This window comes from Microcaecilia unicolor, chromosome 6, assembly GCF_901765095.1.
Source record: "Microcaecilia unicolor chromosome 6, aMicUni1.1, whole genome shotgun sequence".
Classification (NCBI taxonomy): Eukaryota; Metazoa; Chordata; class Amphibia; order Gymnophiona; family Siphonopidae; genus Microcaecilia; species Microcaecilia unicolor.
The window spans coordinates 185,671,644-185,692,584 of record NC_044036.1 but is presented as its reverse complement, the minus strand read 5'-3'; the positions used below and the strand labels follow the sequence as shown (position 1 = coordinate 185,692,584).

Sequence of the window (20,941 nt, the reverse complement as noted above, 5' to 3'; positions counted from 1 at the left end):
TGGACTGTCCACATGATCTCCCACCCACCATCTACATAGTTTTTTGTGTTCCTGCCCCGTTAAGTGTGTCTCCTGTAACATTGCTATGTCAGTTTTTTGTCTGTTCAAGGTTTGCAAAATCTTACTTCTCTTAATCGGGGAGGTCACGCCTCCCACATTCCAAGAAACCACCTTAACCATTTTCTGGCAAAAGTATGCTAGTAATGCAGTTATTTGTAGTGTAAGAGAGAAGATGTCCCAGCCTCCACCTCCCCTCATTCTTGTCTTCCCCTTCAGCATTCCCCCAGGTCCCTTTGTCACTTAGTACACCTCGTTCACTCAGGTAGACTTCCCCCCCTCCCCCCCACCCTATCCCTCTATCCCGCCTCTGTTCCCTCCCCCACTCCCTCGAGTTCTCCACGGAACTCATCACGTATAGGTGCACTAGCCCCTACTTAAAATAATACCTTTCCCTCATTTTAGGGGGATCCCTCTTTTAAGTTTTCAAATCTGTTTTCCCCTTTCCATAACCAAACATTAAGTAATATATTTGTTAACAACTTATTATAATTACAGATTACAGTTGATCTGAGCAGACTGTTAGCTACTTTGACCTATCAGAGTCATGGCTGGTTCCATCAGAAACTCTGAAAAACAGAGTCTTCTTTTAATCAGGCATTCCAACTTCAGTTCCCAAATATCCTTTGCCTGATTCCCATCTCTCCAGGATACCTTTCAATCAGTTTCTCCCTGTGTCAGGCTTTGGATAAAGACAGAAGCTGCCGACACGCTTTCAAAAAATTTCACTGTACCTCCATGATGTATTCTCAGCTTTGCAGGGTATATCAGGGCAAACCTGATCTTCTTCTCATAAAGTTGTGTACACACTGGTGCAAACTCCTTCCTCGCTGTTGCCACTCTCGAAGAGTAGTCCTGAAAGCAGAGGATTCGTTGACCCTCATGTGTAAGTTCTCCTCCTGCTCGTACCGCTTGCAAAATAGCCTGTTTGTGCCCATAGTTGAGGATTTTCAAGATCACCGCTCTAGGCCGCGCTGCTCCTTGTTTTTTCGGCCCCAGTCGGTGTGCTCTCTCGATCCTCAAGGGGCCTGGCATATTATTCATTTTCAGCGTGGTTGGAAGCCATGTTTCAAGGAAACTGCTCAACTCTGACTCAGGAATCTGTTCTGACAAACCGATCAGACGCAGATTATTTCGTCTGGATCGGTTCTCTAAATCGTCGATTTTATTTTCCAGATCTAATATCCGCTTCTGCAATGCTTCCACCGGTTGCACTTCAGATACCATGCGGTCCTCTATGTCGCTAATCCTTTGTTGGACATGGTCCAAGTCCAGATGGAAACCGTCTAGGCGTTCGTGGGCCGAGTCAGCCCTATCATATATGGCTTGCAATTTTTTGTCCAGGGCTGCCTCCACTGCGGCCGTTACTTCCGCCGTAATTTCGGCCGTCCATGCCGAGCAGACGCTGGACCCCGGCGATTGTGGAGCGGCCGCCATCTTAGGTTCCGCGGCCCTGCTTTTTTCTTTTTTTTGAGGTTTCGCCGCCATCCTGCTTTCTCCCATCGCCACCGCCAGCTAAAGCACTGCACCCGGATCAACTTTGTAAGCCCTTTAGGGTTGAATCCTTCAGATCCCCGATGAAGTCCGGTAATTGATAAAGATGCGGGGGACTAGCAGGAGCTCAGCACACACGAGTCCTCACTCCTGCATCGCACCACGTGACCTCCTCGCCTTACTAACTTTAAAGTCAGTGGGGCTATTAGAATGCTGGAAGTAAAACAAAGAAGGAAGCCAGAATATTAGCTTAAGTTTTGGTCTTGCAAGAAGTAAAGCTGAAGATGACAAGGTCAGAAATGACCACTAGTGGAGGTAGTTGAGATCATCACTGTAACAGATTTTGGGCTTGGCATGGACATGGGAATCAGTAGTGGTGTAGGAGAGTTTGAATAGGGTTTCATATGGGAGTTTCTTTCTTCATCTACCAGAAGTGGACAAATCTCAACTGGGCAGTCTAGATGAACAATTTTTATTTTTGTCTTTGTCATCATTTTTTTTGGGGGGGGGAGGGAGTTATCAACCATTAAGATATGTTAACACATCTTAATGATAGCCCATATTGATAACTATATCACTCTGTTGTTATGATTCTAAATATTTCAACATCCTTTTATTCAGTGGAGTTTTCATTAATTCTCCCACCTCTGAGGTTAGGCTAACTAGTTTATGTGTTCCAACCTTCTGTCCCCTCTCTCTTTTATGAAGAAGGAAAATATCTTCCCTTCTCCAGTCCCACAGGACCACTCCACTCTCCAAAGATCTGTTTAATTTACTAGAACCCTTCTGAGCTCCCGTAATATGTTTTTCCCATAGATTTTGGGAAGGAGAGGGACAGTGCATATTAGCAGTTGAAACAGGAGACAGCTTGTAGGTAATGTTGGTAAATAACTGGGAGAGGGTCACAGAACAATAGATATGAACAGTCCAGGAAGGGACAAAGAGTAGATGAGGTGCTGGCAGAGGGTAGATGGGTTGGGGGACTGGAGTAGAGATTATTGGTATGAATGATGGCAGGGGATGTGGTGCATGTTAACTGAATGATGGTCAGGGAAAAGTGATATGATGTAGTTGCACAACCAAGGGAAATGAATCAAAGAGTAGTAGAAAATAGAATGAAGGCGCAACAGCAGGTGAGGAATGAATTAGAGGTGAACAGCTGGTAAGAATTATAACTGATTCCTATCTTTGTTTCTGGAAGGAGGTATTCTGCTATTGGTTTTGATTACACCTATGGGCAAATCCCTCTGCCAGATGCTCTGACTGCAATGATTACCCACTCTCCCATCACGTCTGTTGGACAGGTAAGCTGAGGGAAGAAGAATGAACATCACGCCAAGCAGTGGTGGCTAGTTGGTCATAAATGAGATGATGCAACAATTAAATACTCGAAAGATACATCGAAGCTATGTCATAACACTAATGTATCATGACATGGAGCCCTAAAAACACAGGCATATGTACGCCTTCTCTTTTACTTCCTACATAATAACTACACTGTGTTGCTTTTCTACATTTTGCTTCATCCACAATATCCATGCTCTGCCCGCTCCTCTAGTTCTCACTATGTCCCTATATAGAGGATGCAGAAAACATTATCTGTGCTTGGGACTTGGGGGCAGGATCTGAAATCAAGCACATGCCAAGGAAACTTAAAGCATAATTTTAGGTTCAGATATTATGTGTTCAGAAAGGGGAATAAGATTTGATCGGACTAGGCACTTCCCTGGTCTGACCATTTTGGGGATTTTTTTTTTTTAATTTGGGTAAGGGAAGTAAGAGGAGTAGGTTAGAAGAAAAAAGTGTGGAGGAGAGGAAAGATAGCCGTAGATCTTTTTATTTAAAATTGAAAAGAATAGAATGGGATGAGAATTTAGTGACAGCTTGGAAAAATATAGAAGAACACATTTTAGATGAGATTGACCCCTGGAAGGAAGTTAAAGTGGAGTGGGGGGGGGGGGGGGGGGGATAGATTTCCAAGGTGTATGTTTCAACGATTTTTATTGATGAATTCACATGGTAAACAAATCCAGATCAAGCCATATAAATCTGATAACAAATACTTCTGGTCACCTATTAATAAGCCTAGGACTTCTATCATCAAAGTTTTTCAATCTTTTCTCCCCTATCCCTTCCCTCTTGTCTTCTTATATATTTATGAGTATGTACGTGTACAGTTACAGGACAGTTGCATAACTATTAACAATAAACTTTTATCTTAAACTCTAATAATTATTTCTCGTGGTGTGCTTTATGAACTAACCCAATATCCATGGTGTATTTCAAAGTTGAAAGAACTGAAATGGGGTGTCCAGAAATTTGAGTGATGTTGGTGGACTGTTCCCTAGGAAGGGACCAAGGCTTTTTGGAGAAAAGCAGTGACTAAATATAATAATACTGTGTGCTGTGCTAAGAGGGTATACTTTTCTTAATTAATTCACAAATCAGTGAATGAACCTGAGGAATTGTTCCAAGTAATGTTCAAATTATTGTGATCTTGAGAACAAAAGGCTAGTTGTCCTTTGAATGGGGAAATTTTTAATGATTTTAATGTGATTAAGATAGACAAGCTGAGAGGAGAGACTTGCGGACCTGAACATGTATACCCTGGAGGAAAGGAGGAACAGGGGTGATATGATACAGACGTTCAAATATTTGAAAGGTATTAATCCGCAAACGAACCTTTTCCGGAGATGGGAAGGCGGTAGAACGAGAGGGCATGAAATGAGATTGAATGGGGGCAGACTCAAGAAGAATGTCAGGAAGTATTTTTTCACAGAGAGGGTGGTGGATGCTTGGGATGCCCTCCCGCGGGAGGTGGCGGAGATGAAAACGGTAACGGAATTCAAACAGAATTTTATGGAGGAGGTTGGAGGCCTTGGTGGTTTTTGCCAGTTCTACAGTATAGAGACAGTTCTTTTGGCCTAGCAAAATGAGATTTGTTTTTGTTTGGATCAGGGAGGTTGTGGCTTGGTGATCTATTGGATTTAGCGTCAGCCTTTGATCTAGTGGATCATGGTTGTTGTTATTGTGTTGTAGTGAATTGAGTATTGAGGGGTCGACTTTAGATGGATTGAATAATTTGCTCTTGTTGAGTGAGTGAAGGTGGTAATAGAGAACACTCCAGTAGTATCTTTGAGTCTTTAACCTCTGGAGTACCTCAGGAATCTTTTGTATCATCTTTATTGTTTAATATCATTTTGTGTCCATTGGGATTACTGATTCAGCAGTTCGGTTCAGTGGGTTTTATTTATGCAGATGATATACAATTGTTTTTCCCTTGGGAAGGCAGGTTCTGAGAAGATGTATGAGAAATTAAATTCATGTCTTTAGGCTTTGAAAGATTGGTTGGTGTGAAATAAACAGAAATCAAAATTTTATTGGTTGGGAACTTGCCTGTACTGCAGACCTTTTTACTTGACAGAGATTCCTTGGCCAACTTCCATTGAAGTTAGACATCTGTTTTTCTCCAAAAAATGTAGAATCCCATGTCCAACCAAAACCTCTAAGGGGCCCTTTTACTGACACTTAGCACGTGCTAATGATAAAAAGCTCATTTTATACCTAGGGTTTGTAAATTAAAGATTCCTCCTAGATTAATACCTTGTTTTACGGTCAAATGTCAATATTACTAATTTTAGATTATTATAACAGTTTATATTCAAGACTACCTGGTGATTCAGAAAATGATCTTTGATAGACAGACAGATGAGAGAAGGGACATCTTATAGGAGAAAGACACATGGATTCCTCTTCACCAAATCATTTTGTCCAGAAAAGGACATGTCCTAGTACTTGTGATCATGTATTTTGGAAAGATAACCAGACAGTGTAAGACTAATCTTCTTCTCAATTCTAGGTAACAGCTCCAGTGCTGATGCTTCTGGGAGAAAAAGACAAACGCATTTCAGCTTGGCATGCAATGGAGTATTACAGAGTGTTGAAATCCAGAGGCATCCCTGTGCGGTAAATCAGAATCACTTACACACCCCTACAAAGACAGTCCCAGTCTCTCGTACGTGCAAATACCTAGTGCACCTGGATGTAACTTACCTTGAGCTACAGTAGTACTGAAAAAGTTGTGAGCTAAAGCCAAAAAAATGATAAAAGCTTCTTCTGGTTGATGCCAGAGCCACCTGCTAACCCCTCTGCCACCTGGATGCCCTGTTTATTTTCCCAAAGAGCTGCCAAAGGGAGCAATTTTTAATCAGCAAGTACAGTACAGTCTCTCCTCTTGCTTCTTCCAGAAAAAGAAATTATTTTTTACAGCAGTTCCAGCAGGAATAAGTACAAAGGGTGTCTATGGGACCCTTTTGCCTTACAAACAAGAACCTCACACAGTCACAACTCTATGCCATGGTTTAACAATGATCTGAAAAAACTAAAAACACAATCCAGAAAACTCGAACGAGCATGGAAAAAAAATAAAAGATGAACACACACTCAATACATGGAAACAGATACAAAGAAAATACAAATGTGCAATAAGACAAACCAAAAGGACATACTATAAAACTAAAATAGGTCCTGACTACAAAGACACAAAAAAACTATACCAACTTGTGAATAAAATACTAGACACTACAGCGGTCACCGCAACCAGTACAGACATCCCATCTGCCGACAAACTTGCTAAATACTTGAATGAAAAAATTACAAACCTATGCAAAACGCTTCCTCAGAACAATACTGATACTGAAAACTTCATCAATAGTCTGGATCCAAACCTTGGAGAATACCCAGCTGACCGAACTTGGTAAAACTTCACACTCCTCACCGTTGAAACAGTCACCCAGGTGATCAAAAGGTTCTCCAGCACCCACTGTAAACTGGATACCTGCCCCAGCTACCTACTAAAATCCGCCCCTGACTGCTTCACAACAGACCTCACATCCCACCTAAACTACATGCTCCAACAAGGTCTTTTCCCTGAGGAATATGGCAAAATCCTGCTCACCCCAATCCCAAAAGATACCAAGAAAAAAACATCTGAACTTGCCAACTACCAACCAGTTGCATCTATCCCACTAGCAGTTAAACTGATGGAGAGCATGGTGACCAAACAGCTTACTGACTACATGGACAAGTTCTCAATACTACACGAATCACAATCAGGATTCCGCCCCTACCATAGTACTGAAACTGTCCGAGTCACTCTTCTGGCCAGTGGCGTTCCTAGGGGGGCTGACACCCAGGGCGGATCGCCGATGCGCCCCCCCCCCCCCGGATGCAGCGCGACCCTCCCCCCCCCGGCAAAAGGACACCCCCCTGCGAAAGAACCCCCTCCCCCCCGGGTGCACGCCGCGCGCTCCTGTCCTTCCTTCGTTCTATGCTCCCTCTGCCCCGGAACAGGAAGTAACCTGTTCCGGGGCAGAGGGAGCCTGGAACGAAGGAAGGACAGGTGCATGCGGCACCCCTCCAGCGGCGTGCACCCGGGGCGGACCGCACCCACCGCTTCTCCCTAGGAATGCCACTGCTTCTGGCCAAATTCAAGCAGAAATAGCTACAGGTAAAAGCAGAGTTCTCCTCCAATTCGACATGTCGAGCGCATTCGACATGGTAAACCACAATATACTAATAAGACTCCTTTACCATTTCGGGATTGGTGGAAATATACTTAATTGGATTAAGGGTTTTCTAACCACCAGAACATACCAAGTAAAATCAAACTCAAACACATCACCACTGTGGAAAGCAGCCTGCGGAGTACCTCAAGGATCACCGTTATCACCAATACTCTTCAACATAATGATGATCCCACTGGCAAAGTCCTTATCCAATCAAGGCCTCAACCCATTCATCTATGCAGACGATGTTACAATCTACATTCCCTTCAGACATGATTTGACAGAAATAACCAATGAAATCAAGGTAGGCCTGAACATCATGGACTCATGGGCAAACTCATTCCAACTGAAACTGAACACTGAAAAAACACACTGCCTCATCCTTTCATCTCAACACAACAAATACAAACCCACAACCATAAATACTCCAGAACACACCCTCCCTATCTCAGACAGCCTAAAAATATTCAGCGTCACAATCAACCACAACCTTACTCTTGAGATCCAAGTAAACTCCGTAACAAAAAAAATGTTCTACTCAATGTGGAAACTTAAACACGTAACACTGTTCTTCCCGAGGGAAATATTTCAAAACCTACTACAATCAATGGTTCTAAGCCATGCAGATTATTGCAATGGAATCTATGCAGGATGTAAAGAACAACTCACAAAGAAACTCCAGACTGCCGAAAACACAGCAGCCAGGCTGATATTTGGTAAAATAAGATTCAAAAGTGCCAAACCCCTCCGAGAAAAGCTGCAGTGGCTCCCAATCAAAGAACGATATCATCTTCAAAATCTGCTCCTGGTCCACAAAAATTCATCTACGGCGGTTTGTCCCAGGATACATGACCGACCTTTTAGACCTACCAACCAGAAACAGAACCGGATCATCACGAACATACCTAAACCTCCATTACCCAAATTGCAAAGGACTCAAATACAAAACAACCTGTGCATCTAGCTTCTCCTATATAAGCACACAACTATGGAACGCACTCCCAAAAGCTGTGAAAACAATCCATGACCACCTAAACTTCAGGAAATCACTAAAAACCACCCTGTTAAAAAAGGCTTACCCTACCGATCCAACGTAAATCCCCACACCCGGCAACACAGCAAAACCAATGAGCGTATTGGACAATATACAACCTTCCCTCCTTTTGACCCTCATGGTGCCTGAAACACCCCGACCTTATTCGACCACAATATAACCTTGTATTTGTTCTCTACCGGACTTGGCGAACACCTTTACAGTACTATGTAAGCCACATTTAACCTGCAAATAGGTGGGAAAATGTGGGGTACAAATGTAACAAATAAATAAACTACAATAGCGTGAATCCTAGTCACACTCCTGTCTGAATTCAATGTTGTGGCTATGGAGAGTTTTTTTGTTTATGTCCTGAGAGACGGAGGAAGAATTCATCTTCAAGGCCTTGTGTAGGATCTTGATGCTTTTTTCTTCCTCTGTCTTTTCTGTCTCTTACTCTATTCATAAGAGCAGCAGACAAGCCATACAGCCCGACTTGTTTCAGCAGTAAATGCCTAGGCAGTTGTATACTACTTACACAGTCTGGACTACATAATAAGACTACCTACACATGGAAACAGAGAAAAGCATATACAAGAACAAAACATAACCAAATTAATATTAAAGTCTTGACTAACTCAAATATTCATACAGCTAAAAAGGACAAAGCATATGAGATCCAAAGAAAGCAAACCCAAAAAAACAAACGAGAACAAGGAAGAAGAGTAATAGAAAAATGTGTCAGAAAAACAGGAACAGTGTCCCAATTACATGAGAAAATGGCACAAAGTTCTTCACTTTAAAGGGTATACTAGTTAAACCATGAGTCCCAGTACATCATTCATTTAAGTATTTATATGCTTCTTAGACCTAAGCTACATTGGCTCCCTATACATTCACATATTCAGTTTAAAATTCTCACATTGGTCCATAAGGCTATTCATACAGGACTTTCTGATTATCTGGCAAAGTTAATTATTCCTTACACACCTACTCATTGTCTGTATTCTGTAAATGATCACCGATTGGTCTTACCAAGTCTGTGGCAAGTCTATTGAGAAGTTACGTGGAAAAGTGCTTTTTATTTTATGGCCCCATTTCTCTGGAACAGCCTCCCTTCAGACATTAGGTCTGAACCTTCCTTAAAAATATTTAAGACCAATTTGAAGACTTATCTTTCTGCCAAAGTGCTTTCTCAATGAATTACTGGGGGTGCAAGTATCAAGTGCAGTTAGATAGACAATATATACAACTGGTCTCTGGTTTGATTGGTTTCTGTCCTTTAATTTTTTGGCATTCCTTTCCTGTTATTATATTGTAAATCGCTTTGACTTGTGTGCCTCCTAAACTAATATTACAAGGGCTAAATAGTAACAGTCTAAATAGGAGTTCAATTCCCACTGCTGCCTAATGGCAGTGGGTTGCGGACCTGGGGAACTGGGTTCAGTTCCCTCTGCAGCTCTGTGTGACCCTGGACAAGTCACTTAAGGAGTCTTTTACTAAGGTATGCTAGCCTTTTTAGCTTGTACTAAATGCTGAGATTCCCATTATATTCCTATGGGCATCTCAGCATTTAACACCAGCTGATTTTTAGTGCAAGCTAAAAACACTAGCACACCTTAGTAAAAGACCCCTTTATCCCTCCATTGCCCCAGTTACAATATACTACTTATACTGTGAGCCCATTAGTGACAGTGGAAGTACCTATACAATTGTATGTCAACCACCTCGACTCGTTCTTGAAAGAGGTGGTATATCAGATTAATAAAATTAAAATAGAAGGCACATCTACTATAAAAACATACCCCAAAATATATACTTAAAAAAAAGGCTGCAACGTAACAGGACCAACTAGTACTGGTCACTTTATGCCATGAGAGCCCAAATATAAAAGAAATATGAGAGAATCACTGACTTACGACCACAGCACAGCTCATTACTAATCTGCATAAAGAAAATAATGGTAGCCATCTTGAAACCTAAAAATAAAATTGCAGCACAACTATAAGATGGGGACAATAATGAAAACACAACACCTTATTTTTAATATCTATTGAATTTCTGGTAATACAGTCATGATAACATTTGTGACAATAGCAATATCTGCAATACAAAAATAGGAAATAAAAATATTTTGACCACAATAATAAGGCAACTTGGAAACCAAACAAAGGGAAATAAGTATAAAGATCTAATAGCAATCTTGGTTCAGTGCTTCAAAGCCAGCCTTAGCCGAAAGAGCTAATCTATTATTTCAAAGGAAGAGCTGAGGTTACTGACATAAAGTCCAACAGTTGTATGTAAGTGCTGCCATACTGGGACAGACCAAAGGTCCATCAAGCCCAGTATCTTGTTCCCAACAGTGGCCAATCCAGGTCTTGAGTAGCTGGCAAGATCAAAACACATATATACCTTATTCTCAAAATTTACCACACATGAACAGGGAAAATGTAATATAAAACTAAGCCCTAGTGACTGAGCTCTAGTGCACAAAATCCAAGAACTCCTACTGCTGTTTCTAGCTAAATCGGGAAAAATCCTAATTTTAGATCCCCAAACAACTGATCCATTGAGCAGAAAAAAAACCCATCTCTAGAACAAATGTCACCACAAGTGTAGTTCTAGATGTAACGACATCCAACGATGATTCCAAGAACTTGGTTAAATTCATAACGAATGTCTCAGCTTGTACGGAAGTTTAGCCCATTATAGACAGATAAATAAATAAATAAATCTGAAGCTATACATCTATGGTACAGGCCCAGTACCTATGTAGTCTATGTTCATTTTTAATATATATGTTTTTATGGAAGCCGCTTAGGGTATAAGTGGGTTAGAAGTGTTTAAAATAAATAAATAACTATTTATTTATTTATGGAATTTGATACACCGTTTCTCTGGACAAGCCAACCAAACTGGTTTAAAGTAAAAAGATTCAGACCACTATCTAATACAAATTGAAGCAAAAAGTAGTAGAGTAAGAGGGACATTTTCGAAAGGGACGTCCAAGTTGCAATTTGGACATCCTTGCAAAATGGCAAAATCCAGGGGCAGGGAAACCCGTATTTTCGAAACAAGATGGACGTCCATCTTTCGTTTCGAAAATACCGTCAGGGACGTCCAAATCCTTAAATTTGGTCTTCCTTAGAGATGGACGTCCCTAGACATGGACATTTCTGATTTTTGGCGATTTTCGAAACCAAAGACATCCATGTCAAAACCGTCCTAATGCAAGCCATTTGGTCATGGGAGGAGCCAGCATTTCTAGTGCACTGGTCCCCCTGACATGCCAGGACACGAACTGGGCACCCTAGGGGGCACTGCAGTGGACTTCATAAATTGCTCCCAGGAACATAGCTCCCTTACCTTGTGTGCTGAGCCCCCCCAAAATCCCCCCAAAACCCATTACCCACAGCTGTACACCACTACCATAGGCCTTACAGGTGAAGGGCACCTAGATGTGGGTACAGTGGGATTGTGGTGGGTTTTGGAGGGCTCGCTTATTCCTCCACAAATGTAACAAGTGGGGGGTGGGGGGTATGGGCCTGGGTCTGCCTGTCTGAAGTGCACTGCAGTACCTAGTAAAACTGCTCCAGGGACCTGCATGCACTGTCATGGACCTGAGTATGACATCTGAGGCTGGCACGACATATTTTGAAAGATGTTTTTTGAGGATGGGAGGGGGTTAGTGACCACTGGCAGAGTAACGGGAGGCCATCCCTGATTCTCTCTGGTGGTCATCTGGTCATTTCTGGCACCTTTTTGTGCCTTAGTCATAATATAAACACGTCCGGGTGAAAACATCCAAGTGTTCGTCAGGGACGTCCTTGTTTTTTTCGATTATGGGTCAAGGATGTCCAAGTGTTAGGCACGCGCAAGTCCCGTCTTCACTACACCTCCGACACGCCCCCTTGAACTTTGGCCGTCTTTGCGACGGAGTGCAGTTGGGGACGTCCTAAATCGGGTTTCAATTATACTGATTTGGACGTCCCTGGGAGAAGGACGTCTATCTTCCGACATGTGGAAAGATGGATGTCCTTCTCTTTCGAAAATGAGCCCCTAAAGCTCATAATAAAACATAAAGACAACAACATAAAATAACTAAGGCTTACACAAAATATAACAGTGTACAACAATGGAGTTAACAACTATCTAACCTAAAGCACTATGATCCTGGAAAGGCAAGAGTTTAACTAAGCTGAGCTATAAAATAGACAGGGGCCTCAGTGTAAAACAGCCACCACCCCTGGATAGGACTTTCTTCACTCACATTGACCGTACAGTCCTAGCCTCCACCCCACGGCTATTAGTTCATTTTACACAAGTCACAAGTTCCTCAGCAACATAGCCTGGTAAGTACTGTCCCAGCTTTCAGAGTTTCCTTCTCTCTCTTTCTCTGGCATCATCCCGGTACTCCTCATTTTGTAATCCTCAGGCTCTGGGCATTGCAGGTCCCCCCATCTTCTCCCTTCTCTTGACTCAGAGGGTGCTTTTTATAGGGTGACCAATAATCCACCCCACCTCTCTAGGCCTCTCCCCATGCTTCCAGAAAGGTCCGCACCTAGAACTCTCTCCAACTTTCCAGCTTCTACTCAGAGAGTTCCCCCTGGTGGCCTCTCCAGGGAAGGACAGATCCTATACCACGAGCACCCCCTAGCAGTCCCTTCTGGTCACTACAATGGTCTATCCTCTTTGGCTCCCTCTAGTGGCCAGATCAGGGCATTTTTCATGTTTCTGGTAGGAGAGCGCCATCTAGCGGCCTCCTCAGGGTAGGGCAACCACTGGGTTTATCACAATGCCCATAGGAATATAATGGACATCTTATCATTTAGTGTGCACTAATGATCAGCATGCACTAAGGAGTCCTTTTATTAAAGGGTTGCCGTGCAGCAACCCAGAACTACTGACGGCCCAACGCAGTTGCATGCAGTAGTTCCGCCTAGATCGCGTGCCATTTCCGGCGCTATAGGAATTTTTCCCTAATTTTTAGTGCGGCGCTAACCCAGCGGTAATCGGTGTCACTGCCCGGTTATCGCCTGGTTACCGTGGGAGCCGTTAGTGGCGGTAAGTGCTCCCCCCTGCATGGCCACACGGTAAATGCAATTTTACTGCATGGCTATTTCGATTTTTGGCTTTTTTTTACCCGCTGAGGTGGCAAAAAATGGCTGCTGTTGCTACCGCAGAGACCTCTTTACCGCAACTTGGTAAAAGGGCCCCTAAATCTGTTAGCGCACCTTAGTAAAAGGATCTCTAAGTATATGTGAGAACAGTAATTGTGTGAGAATTTTGAGGGGATCAGGTCCATGATAGAAGAGGTCATATGTACTCCAGACATCAACTGGCTCTGGTCCCATTTTATTAAAAGATTAAATTTTGACCAATGACTAACTAAACTGAGTGAACCACTATGACTGACTTGGTTTGGATTATCCAATAAATCAGTTAGAAACATAGAAACATGATGGCAGATAAGGGAAAGGGGGAAAGGGAAATGGGAGTTGATATACTGCCTTTTTGTGGAATTTTGCAACTACATTCAAAGCGGTTTACATATATACAGGTACTTATTTTGTACCTGGGGCAATGGAGGGTTAAGTGACTTGCCCACAGTCACAAGGAGCTGCAGTGGGAATCAAACCCAGTTCCCCAGGATCAAAGTCCACTAGGCTACTCCTCCACTCCATAAGGGCCAAAAGGCTCATCCGGTCTGCCCTTCCTCAGCAACCACTAACTCCTCCTTTTCGTAAAGGATCCTACGTGCCTGTCCCACGCTTTCTTAAATTCTGACACAGTCCTCGTCTCCATGACCTCCACCGGGAGGCCATTCCATGCTTCCACCACCCTTTCAGTGAAAGAGTATTTCCTTAGTTTCCTCCTAAGCGTATTTCCTCTCAACTTCTTCCTATGTCCTCCCATTCCAGGGTTTTCCTTCATTTGAAAAAGTCTCACCTCCTGTACATTGATGCCACTGAGGTATTTAAACATCTCTGTCATATCCCCTCTCTCCTGCCTCTCTTCCAGCGTATATATGTTGAAGTTTATAAGCCTGTCCCTATATGTTTTATGACGGAGACTGCTTACCAATTTTGTAGCTGCCATCTGGACCGACTCCATCCTGTTTATATTTTTCCGTAGATGTGGTCTCCAAAATTGCACATAGTACTCTAAAGTTGTAGATAATAAAGAAGTAGATGCAGGAAAAATAGCCTGTAGTTTCTTGACCTTTTCAAAGAAAAAGCTAGCCAGTTGGTTGGATGTAACTAATGAATAATCTGGGCTTGCCTGGCCCAACAATCTATTAGTTAGAGAAAAAAGAGTTTTAGATGGGCAATTACTAGTACAGATCTGGGCTAATAAAATTTCCTTTTGGCCTGTTTGTACTAATTATTACTTGAGAGAAATTAATCTAAATATTTCCATTTAGATAGCTCAATTGGATGTCTTTGCTCTCCATATCCTCTCTGTTCTTCTGGCTTGTCTTTTCAACAAAGTGAGGCTCTGATGGTATCAGGCGTGGTTCTTCTCCCTACTGTTTTTCAATACTGGTATTGGTTCATGAGAATCTAACCACCAGAACCTACCAAGTGAAAGTGAACTCTACCATATCATCACCCTGGAAGGCAGATTGCGGAGTACCTCAAGGATCACCACTATCACCGATCCTTTTCAACCTAATGATGACCCCATTAGCCAAGTCCTTATCCACTCAGGGCCTTAACCCATTCATCTATGCAGATGACATCACAATATACATCCCTTTCAAACATGATCTGACAAAAATCACCAATGAAATTAACCTCGGCTTTCACATCATGAACTCATGGGCAAACGCATTCCAACTAAAACTCAATACAGAAAAAACACACTGCCTCATCCTCTCATCCCAATATAACACGAATATACCCACAAACCTAGTCACCCTGGACTATGCCCTTCCCGTTTCAGATAGCCTGAAAATCCTTGGTGTCACAATCGACCGAAACCTCACACTCGAGACCAAAGTTAACTCTACAATCAAGAAAATGTTCCACTCAATGTGGAAACTTAAACGCGTGAAACCATTCTTCCCGAGGGCAACTTTCCGCAACCTGAGGCAATAAATGGTATTAAGCCATGCTGACTATTGTAATGGACTCTATGCAGGATGTAAAGAACTACTCATAAAGAAACTACAGACTGCTCAAAACACAGCAGCCAGGCTTATATTTGGTAAATCTCGATTCAACAGCGCCAAACCCCTACGAGAAAAACTGCACTGGCTCCCAATCAAAGAACGTATTACTTTCAAAATCTGCTCCCTGGTTCACAAGATTATCTATGGCAAAGCCCCGAGGGACTCAAGTACAAATGAATTTACGGATCCAGCTTCTCCTATATAAGCATGCAACTATGGAACGCATTACCGAAAGCCATAAAGACAGCGCAGAATCACCTCAACTTCCGGAAATTACTAAAGACCGATCTGTTCAAAAAGGCATACCCTACTGATCCAACTTAAGTACCTGAACTCAGCAACATAATGAAACCATAACCTGCAATGAACAATATATCACTCCCCTTCTCTTAATTCTCTAATATGTCTGTAACTAACAACATCACTCTGTATTTGTTTCATCACCAGAGGTGGCTAACACCTCACGGTACTATATAAGCCACATTGAGCCTGCAAATAGGTGGGAAAATGTGGGGAACAAATAAATAAATAAACATTTGAGCTAGGATAGTATTCCATAATTTCATTTGTTTAATAAGGGAAAAGTATCAAAATCCCTGGGAAATACACAATCTGCTAAGAATTTCTTGGGGTCAATTTTATGTAATGGTTGAAATGTTCTAAACTGAGGAGTAGCATTTAATAGGACAGATCCTTGGATATGGAGTAAAGAGTGATTGTCCAAAAATGTTCCTTAGACCCTACTCAATAATTGGTGCTAACGACTATGAAATACAAAATCACGTCTATTAAATGGCCAATGATATGTTGAGTAAATCATAGACTGGATATAAACAACAAAAATATTTTGAATCTCGATGTACAAAGGTTTGCAAAGTGGACACTGAAGTCTCCTAAGATAACAAGGTTAAGATATTTAGTAGATACTTCAAGTGTGAGTTGGAACATGAAGTCAGACCAATGTTCCCTCTAAGGACTGAGTTGACATGAGCAAATATTTTATGTTACCTTACCTTGTGAGCACTTCTTACAGATACATACACAAACATTTGTACACACATACATAAAAAACTCGCATGGAAGTTGGAAAGAATTCCGTGAGCCATACTGTGCATGCTTTCTCTACTTGTACATCTGTAGTTTATAGCTACTCTGAATTTTACACAGATACTGAGGGTTTAACACAGCTTAAAAGAGAACACTGCTCTCTCTGAATGAGCACCACTCTTAAAAAAAAAAAAAAAAAAGGAACAATAGGGCTCTTTTTAACACAGCAGAGAAGAACAACACTGTCTACCAGCTGCCTCCCCCAGCACTTTTGTTACCGATGTATTATATACACTGTATGCACTTTGAGGAATTGTGTACCACAAAAATCAAAATAATGCAGTATTCTGGAAATAGCAGGTACTTTAACACTTGGCTGTCAGTCAGTCCTAGCTCCCCAGTCCAAAGTCTTCCTGTTGGCCATGTGCACAGTAATGTCCAATAGAACTGTAACAGAAATTGAGGTTACTAACAACCATAAAATAATTTTACCTATCAGTGTTTTTGGTAGGTTGCCAAATGGCAACCAGGCTTCAGCTCTTCTAGACTTTAGTTTGCTAATGAGTTGTTAAACATAAGTGGAGGAGTAGCCTAATGGTTAGTGCAGTGGGCTTTGATCCTGGCAACCAGGGTTTAATTCCCACTTTAGCTCCTTGTGACCTATTTTTTATTTTTGTTACATTTGTACCCCGCGCTTTCCCACTCATGGCAGGCTCAATGCGGCTTAGGGCAAGTCACTTAACATTCCATTGTCCCAGGTACAAAAACTTAGATTGTGAGCCCTGTAGGGACAGAAAAAGCACCTGCATATAATGTGTACAGTGCTACATATGTCTAGTAGCACTATAGAAATGATTATTATTAGTAGTTTTAGTAACCAGGAAAGCCAGGGTTCAAATCCCACTAATGTTCCTGGAGATCTTGGACAAGTTACTTAACTCTCCATTTCCTCCATGTATAAGTACATATGTATTGCCAAACTGGGACAGAGCAAAGGTCCATCAAGCCTGGCATCCTGTTTCCAACAGTGGCCAATCCAGGTCACAAATACCTGGCAAGATCCCAAAAAAGTACAAAACATTTTATGCTGCTTATCCCAGAAATAAGCAGTGGAGTTTCCCCAAGTCCTTTTTAATAATGGTCTATGGACTTTTCCTTTAGGAAGCCGTCCAAACCTTTTTAAAACCCCGCTAAGCTAACCACCTTTACCACATTCTCTGGCAACGAATTCCAGAGTTTAATTACACATTGAGTGGAGAAAAATTGTCTCCAATTCGTTTTAAATTTACTACTTTGTAGCTTCATTGAATGCTCCCTAGTCCTAGTATTTTTGGAAAGAGTAAACAGACGCTTTACGTATACCCTTTCCACTCCACTCATTATTTTATAGACCTCTGCCATATTTCCCCCCAGCCATCTTTTCTCCAAGCTGAAGAGCCCTAGCTGCTTTAGCCTTTCCTCATAGGGAAGTCGTCCCATCCCCTTTATTATTTTTGCTGCCCTTCTCTGCACCTTTTTTAATTCCACTATATCTTTTTTGAGATGCGGTGACCAGAATTGAACACAATATTCGAGGTACGGTCACACCATGGAGCGATACAAAGGCATTATAACGTCCTCATTTTTTTTCCATTCCTTTCCTAATAATACCTAACATTCTATTTGCTTAGCTGTCGCAGCACACTGAGCAGAAGGTTTCTACATATCATCAATGACGACACCTAGATCCCTTTCTTGATTGGTGACTCCTAACGTGGAACCTTGCATTGTGTAGCTATAATTTGGGTTCCTCTTTCCCACATGCATCACTTTGCACTTGTTCACATTAAACGTCATCTGCCATTTAAATTGAAGCCCTCCAGAGACATGAAAATGCCTACTATACTTGAATGTAACATGCCATGAGCTATTACTGAGAAAGGTGTGGTCTAAATCCAGTACCAGGCATACTGTGAAGTTATACAAAACACTACAAATGTCTCTCGGGACCTACAGAACAATATCAGTACACCATAATAGCAGTAACTTCCACAAGTCACACAACAATCACCTGCCTAGGAAAAGACAGCACTACAAACACTGCAGTGAGCACTAGAACAACAATAAACCTACTGGAAAATTAAACAAACCTGATTAGAACATTGCTTTTGACTCGTAACCACTTGTAACCACTCGCCTCCACCTACCCTCCTCTCCTCCTTCCTGTACACATTAATTGATTTGATTTGCTTACTTTATTTTTGTCTATTAGATTGTAAGCTCTTTGAGCAGGGACTGTCTTTCTTCTATGTTTGTGCAGCGCTGCGTACGCCTTGTAGCGCTATAAAAATGCTAAATAGTAGTAGTAGTAGCAGTCATGCTATCAAAATCACATCTCTTTCACACATGCAGAATGCAGACTCTCAACCAGTATAGAATAAGTAACCAAAAATTAAAATAGAAAACAAAATTAAACTGCCCCCCCCCCCCCAAGAAGCCAGGTTCTTCATACAATGCAACATCAGAGAAAGAGAAGGCAATTTGTGTCCCCATCTTCTGTGTAAATATAAAGACAGCAGATATAAATTTCAAAAACTGACATATTCCAACCACTACATTACAAATTAACAAATGCAAATAAAACAAAAAATTGAAAATATAACACCATTTTATTGGATTGTTAACTTTGTCTCCTCTCTCAGAGTGCTGTGGTTCCCAGACAATCACTCGCTGTTTACTGTTGAGGTGGAGGCTGATGCATTCGTGAACAGCGCACTGTGGATCATCCAGAATCTTCCATCTCAGACCGCGGCAGGAATATTATGAATCTGGAAGAGCAGTGGGAAGCAATATTCTTGTCTCCTTGATGAATAGTATTCTAAATAATTTTGAGAGCTCAAGATCAGATGCAGATGGTTCTAATTCAGAATCCTGGTTCTAAGCAAGAATAATGTCAAGGGGGTTATACAATTGCTAAAACTAAAGATGTCCATTTCTCAGAAAGGAGACTGATATTTGACACTTCAAATTGGACAAAAGGAGATTATGATTTTTGATGCTTTAAATTGGACATTTTCAGCCATTGAGCTAAATATTTAAAAAATATATTTTTGTATTGGAATGTAACATGTTGAAATTAGTTGGTTTTGTTTTGGTTTTTTTTAGTTGAGCAGGAATGATATCCACAGGGCTTCGAAGTCTGGTTCGCCTTAATGTATGAATGGCGCGTTAAGCTCTAATGTTTGAGCTCAGCTTTTTCCCTTTAAGTTTTTATTTTTAAGAAATGAGAAGTAATTTTTTCATGTACAAGTGGGTTGTTAAGGAGCATTTAAAATTGAGTATACAAATTAATTTAAGATGATTAGTATTTCTAAAATTTATAATGCAAAGTTGTGCAATTTTTTTGTATATGGACACGTTACATAAGAACTTAAGAACATAAGAGTAGCCATACTGATTCAGACCAATGGTCCATCTAGCCCAGTATCCTGTTTTCCAAACAGTGGCCATGCCAAGTCACAAGTACCTGGCAGAAACCCAAATTGTGGCAACACTCTATACTGCAAATCCCAGAGCAAGCAGGACTTTTTCTCCAGGAATTTGTCCAAACCTTTTTTAAACCCAGATACACTAACTGCTGTTACCACATCCTCCAGCAAAGAGTTCCAGAGCTTAATTATTCGATGAGTAAAAAAATATTTCCTCCTATTTGTTTTAAAAGTATTTCCATGTATCTTCCTCGAGTGTCCCCTAGTCTTTGTACTTTGGAACAAGTAAAAAATCGATTTACTTCTACTCGTTCTACACCACTCAGGATTTTGTAGATCTCAGTCATATCCCCCTCATCCGTCTCTTTTCTAAGCTAAAGAGTCCTAACCTCTTTAGCCTTTCCTCATCTGAGAGGAGTTCCATCCCCTTTATCATTTTGGTCGCTCTTCTTTGAACCTTTTCTAATTCCGCTATATCTTTTTTGAGATACGGCGACCAGAACTGAACGCAATACACAAGGTGCGGACACAACATGGAGTAATACAAAGTTTTGGTTGAAATTATTGCAATCCCCATTCTAAGTTTCATATGATTTTTGAGCAGCATTTTAGAAAAAAATTTTTTTAATCATTTTTATTAGAGTGGAACAAAAGTAACAACCAAGAAGCACGTACCTTCAACATACCTTATTGCAAAACGGCTAAATACAACTTTGCTTCTAGCTCCAGGCCTAAAACATCCCACCACTCAATCGGTAATACCATTAAAAGCCCTCCCCACCTTCCCCCCACCCACCAAACCAACCCTAGAGATCAGCGCCTCGAAGAGACTACTAGCTCGTGCAGGAAGAGTGGACCAAAAATGTTCCCAGATTTGTTGAAACTTCTGGCCCTTGGGAGACATGAAGTCTTGCACCTCCAATTGTTCCAAATGTAATTGGTGCACCAAACTTGTATATCTGGAAGATGTGGGGAAAGCCAAGCAGTTAAATCGGCAGGTATCCACACACTCAGATACTTCAATTTCTCATTTGTCCATGAGAAGGGAAACTTCCTCTTCCATTCACTCCACACCTCAGGAAGCACCGGGAGAGCAGTAGAC

At 41.5% G+C, this 20,941-nt stretch overlaps 1 protein-coding gene across 2 annotated transcripts in view; it reads left to right on the top strand.

Moving 5' to 3' along the window:
* The window catches only part of LOC115471609 (acylamino-acid-releasing enzyme-like), a 342,862-nt gene extending 323,097 nt beyond the window's left edge, over positions 1-19,765 (top strand). For both annotated transcript variants that reach the window (XM_030205317.1, XM_030205316.1), the window contains exons 20-22: positions 2,753-2,855; positions 5,411-5,517; positions 19,054-19,765. In XM_030205317.1, coding sequence (XP_030061177.1) covers positions 2,753-2,855; positions 5,411-5,517; positions 19,054-19,177 — 334 coding nt within the window. In that variant the 3' untranslated portion in view covers positions 19,178-19,765. The remainder of the gene's footprint in view (positions 1-2,752; positions 2,856-5,410; positions 5,518-19,053) is intronic.
* The last annotated feature ends 1,176 nt before the right edge of the window (positions 19,766-20,941 follow it).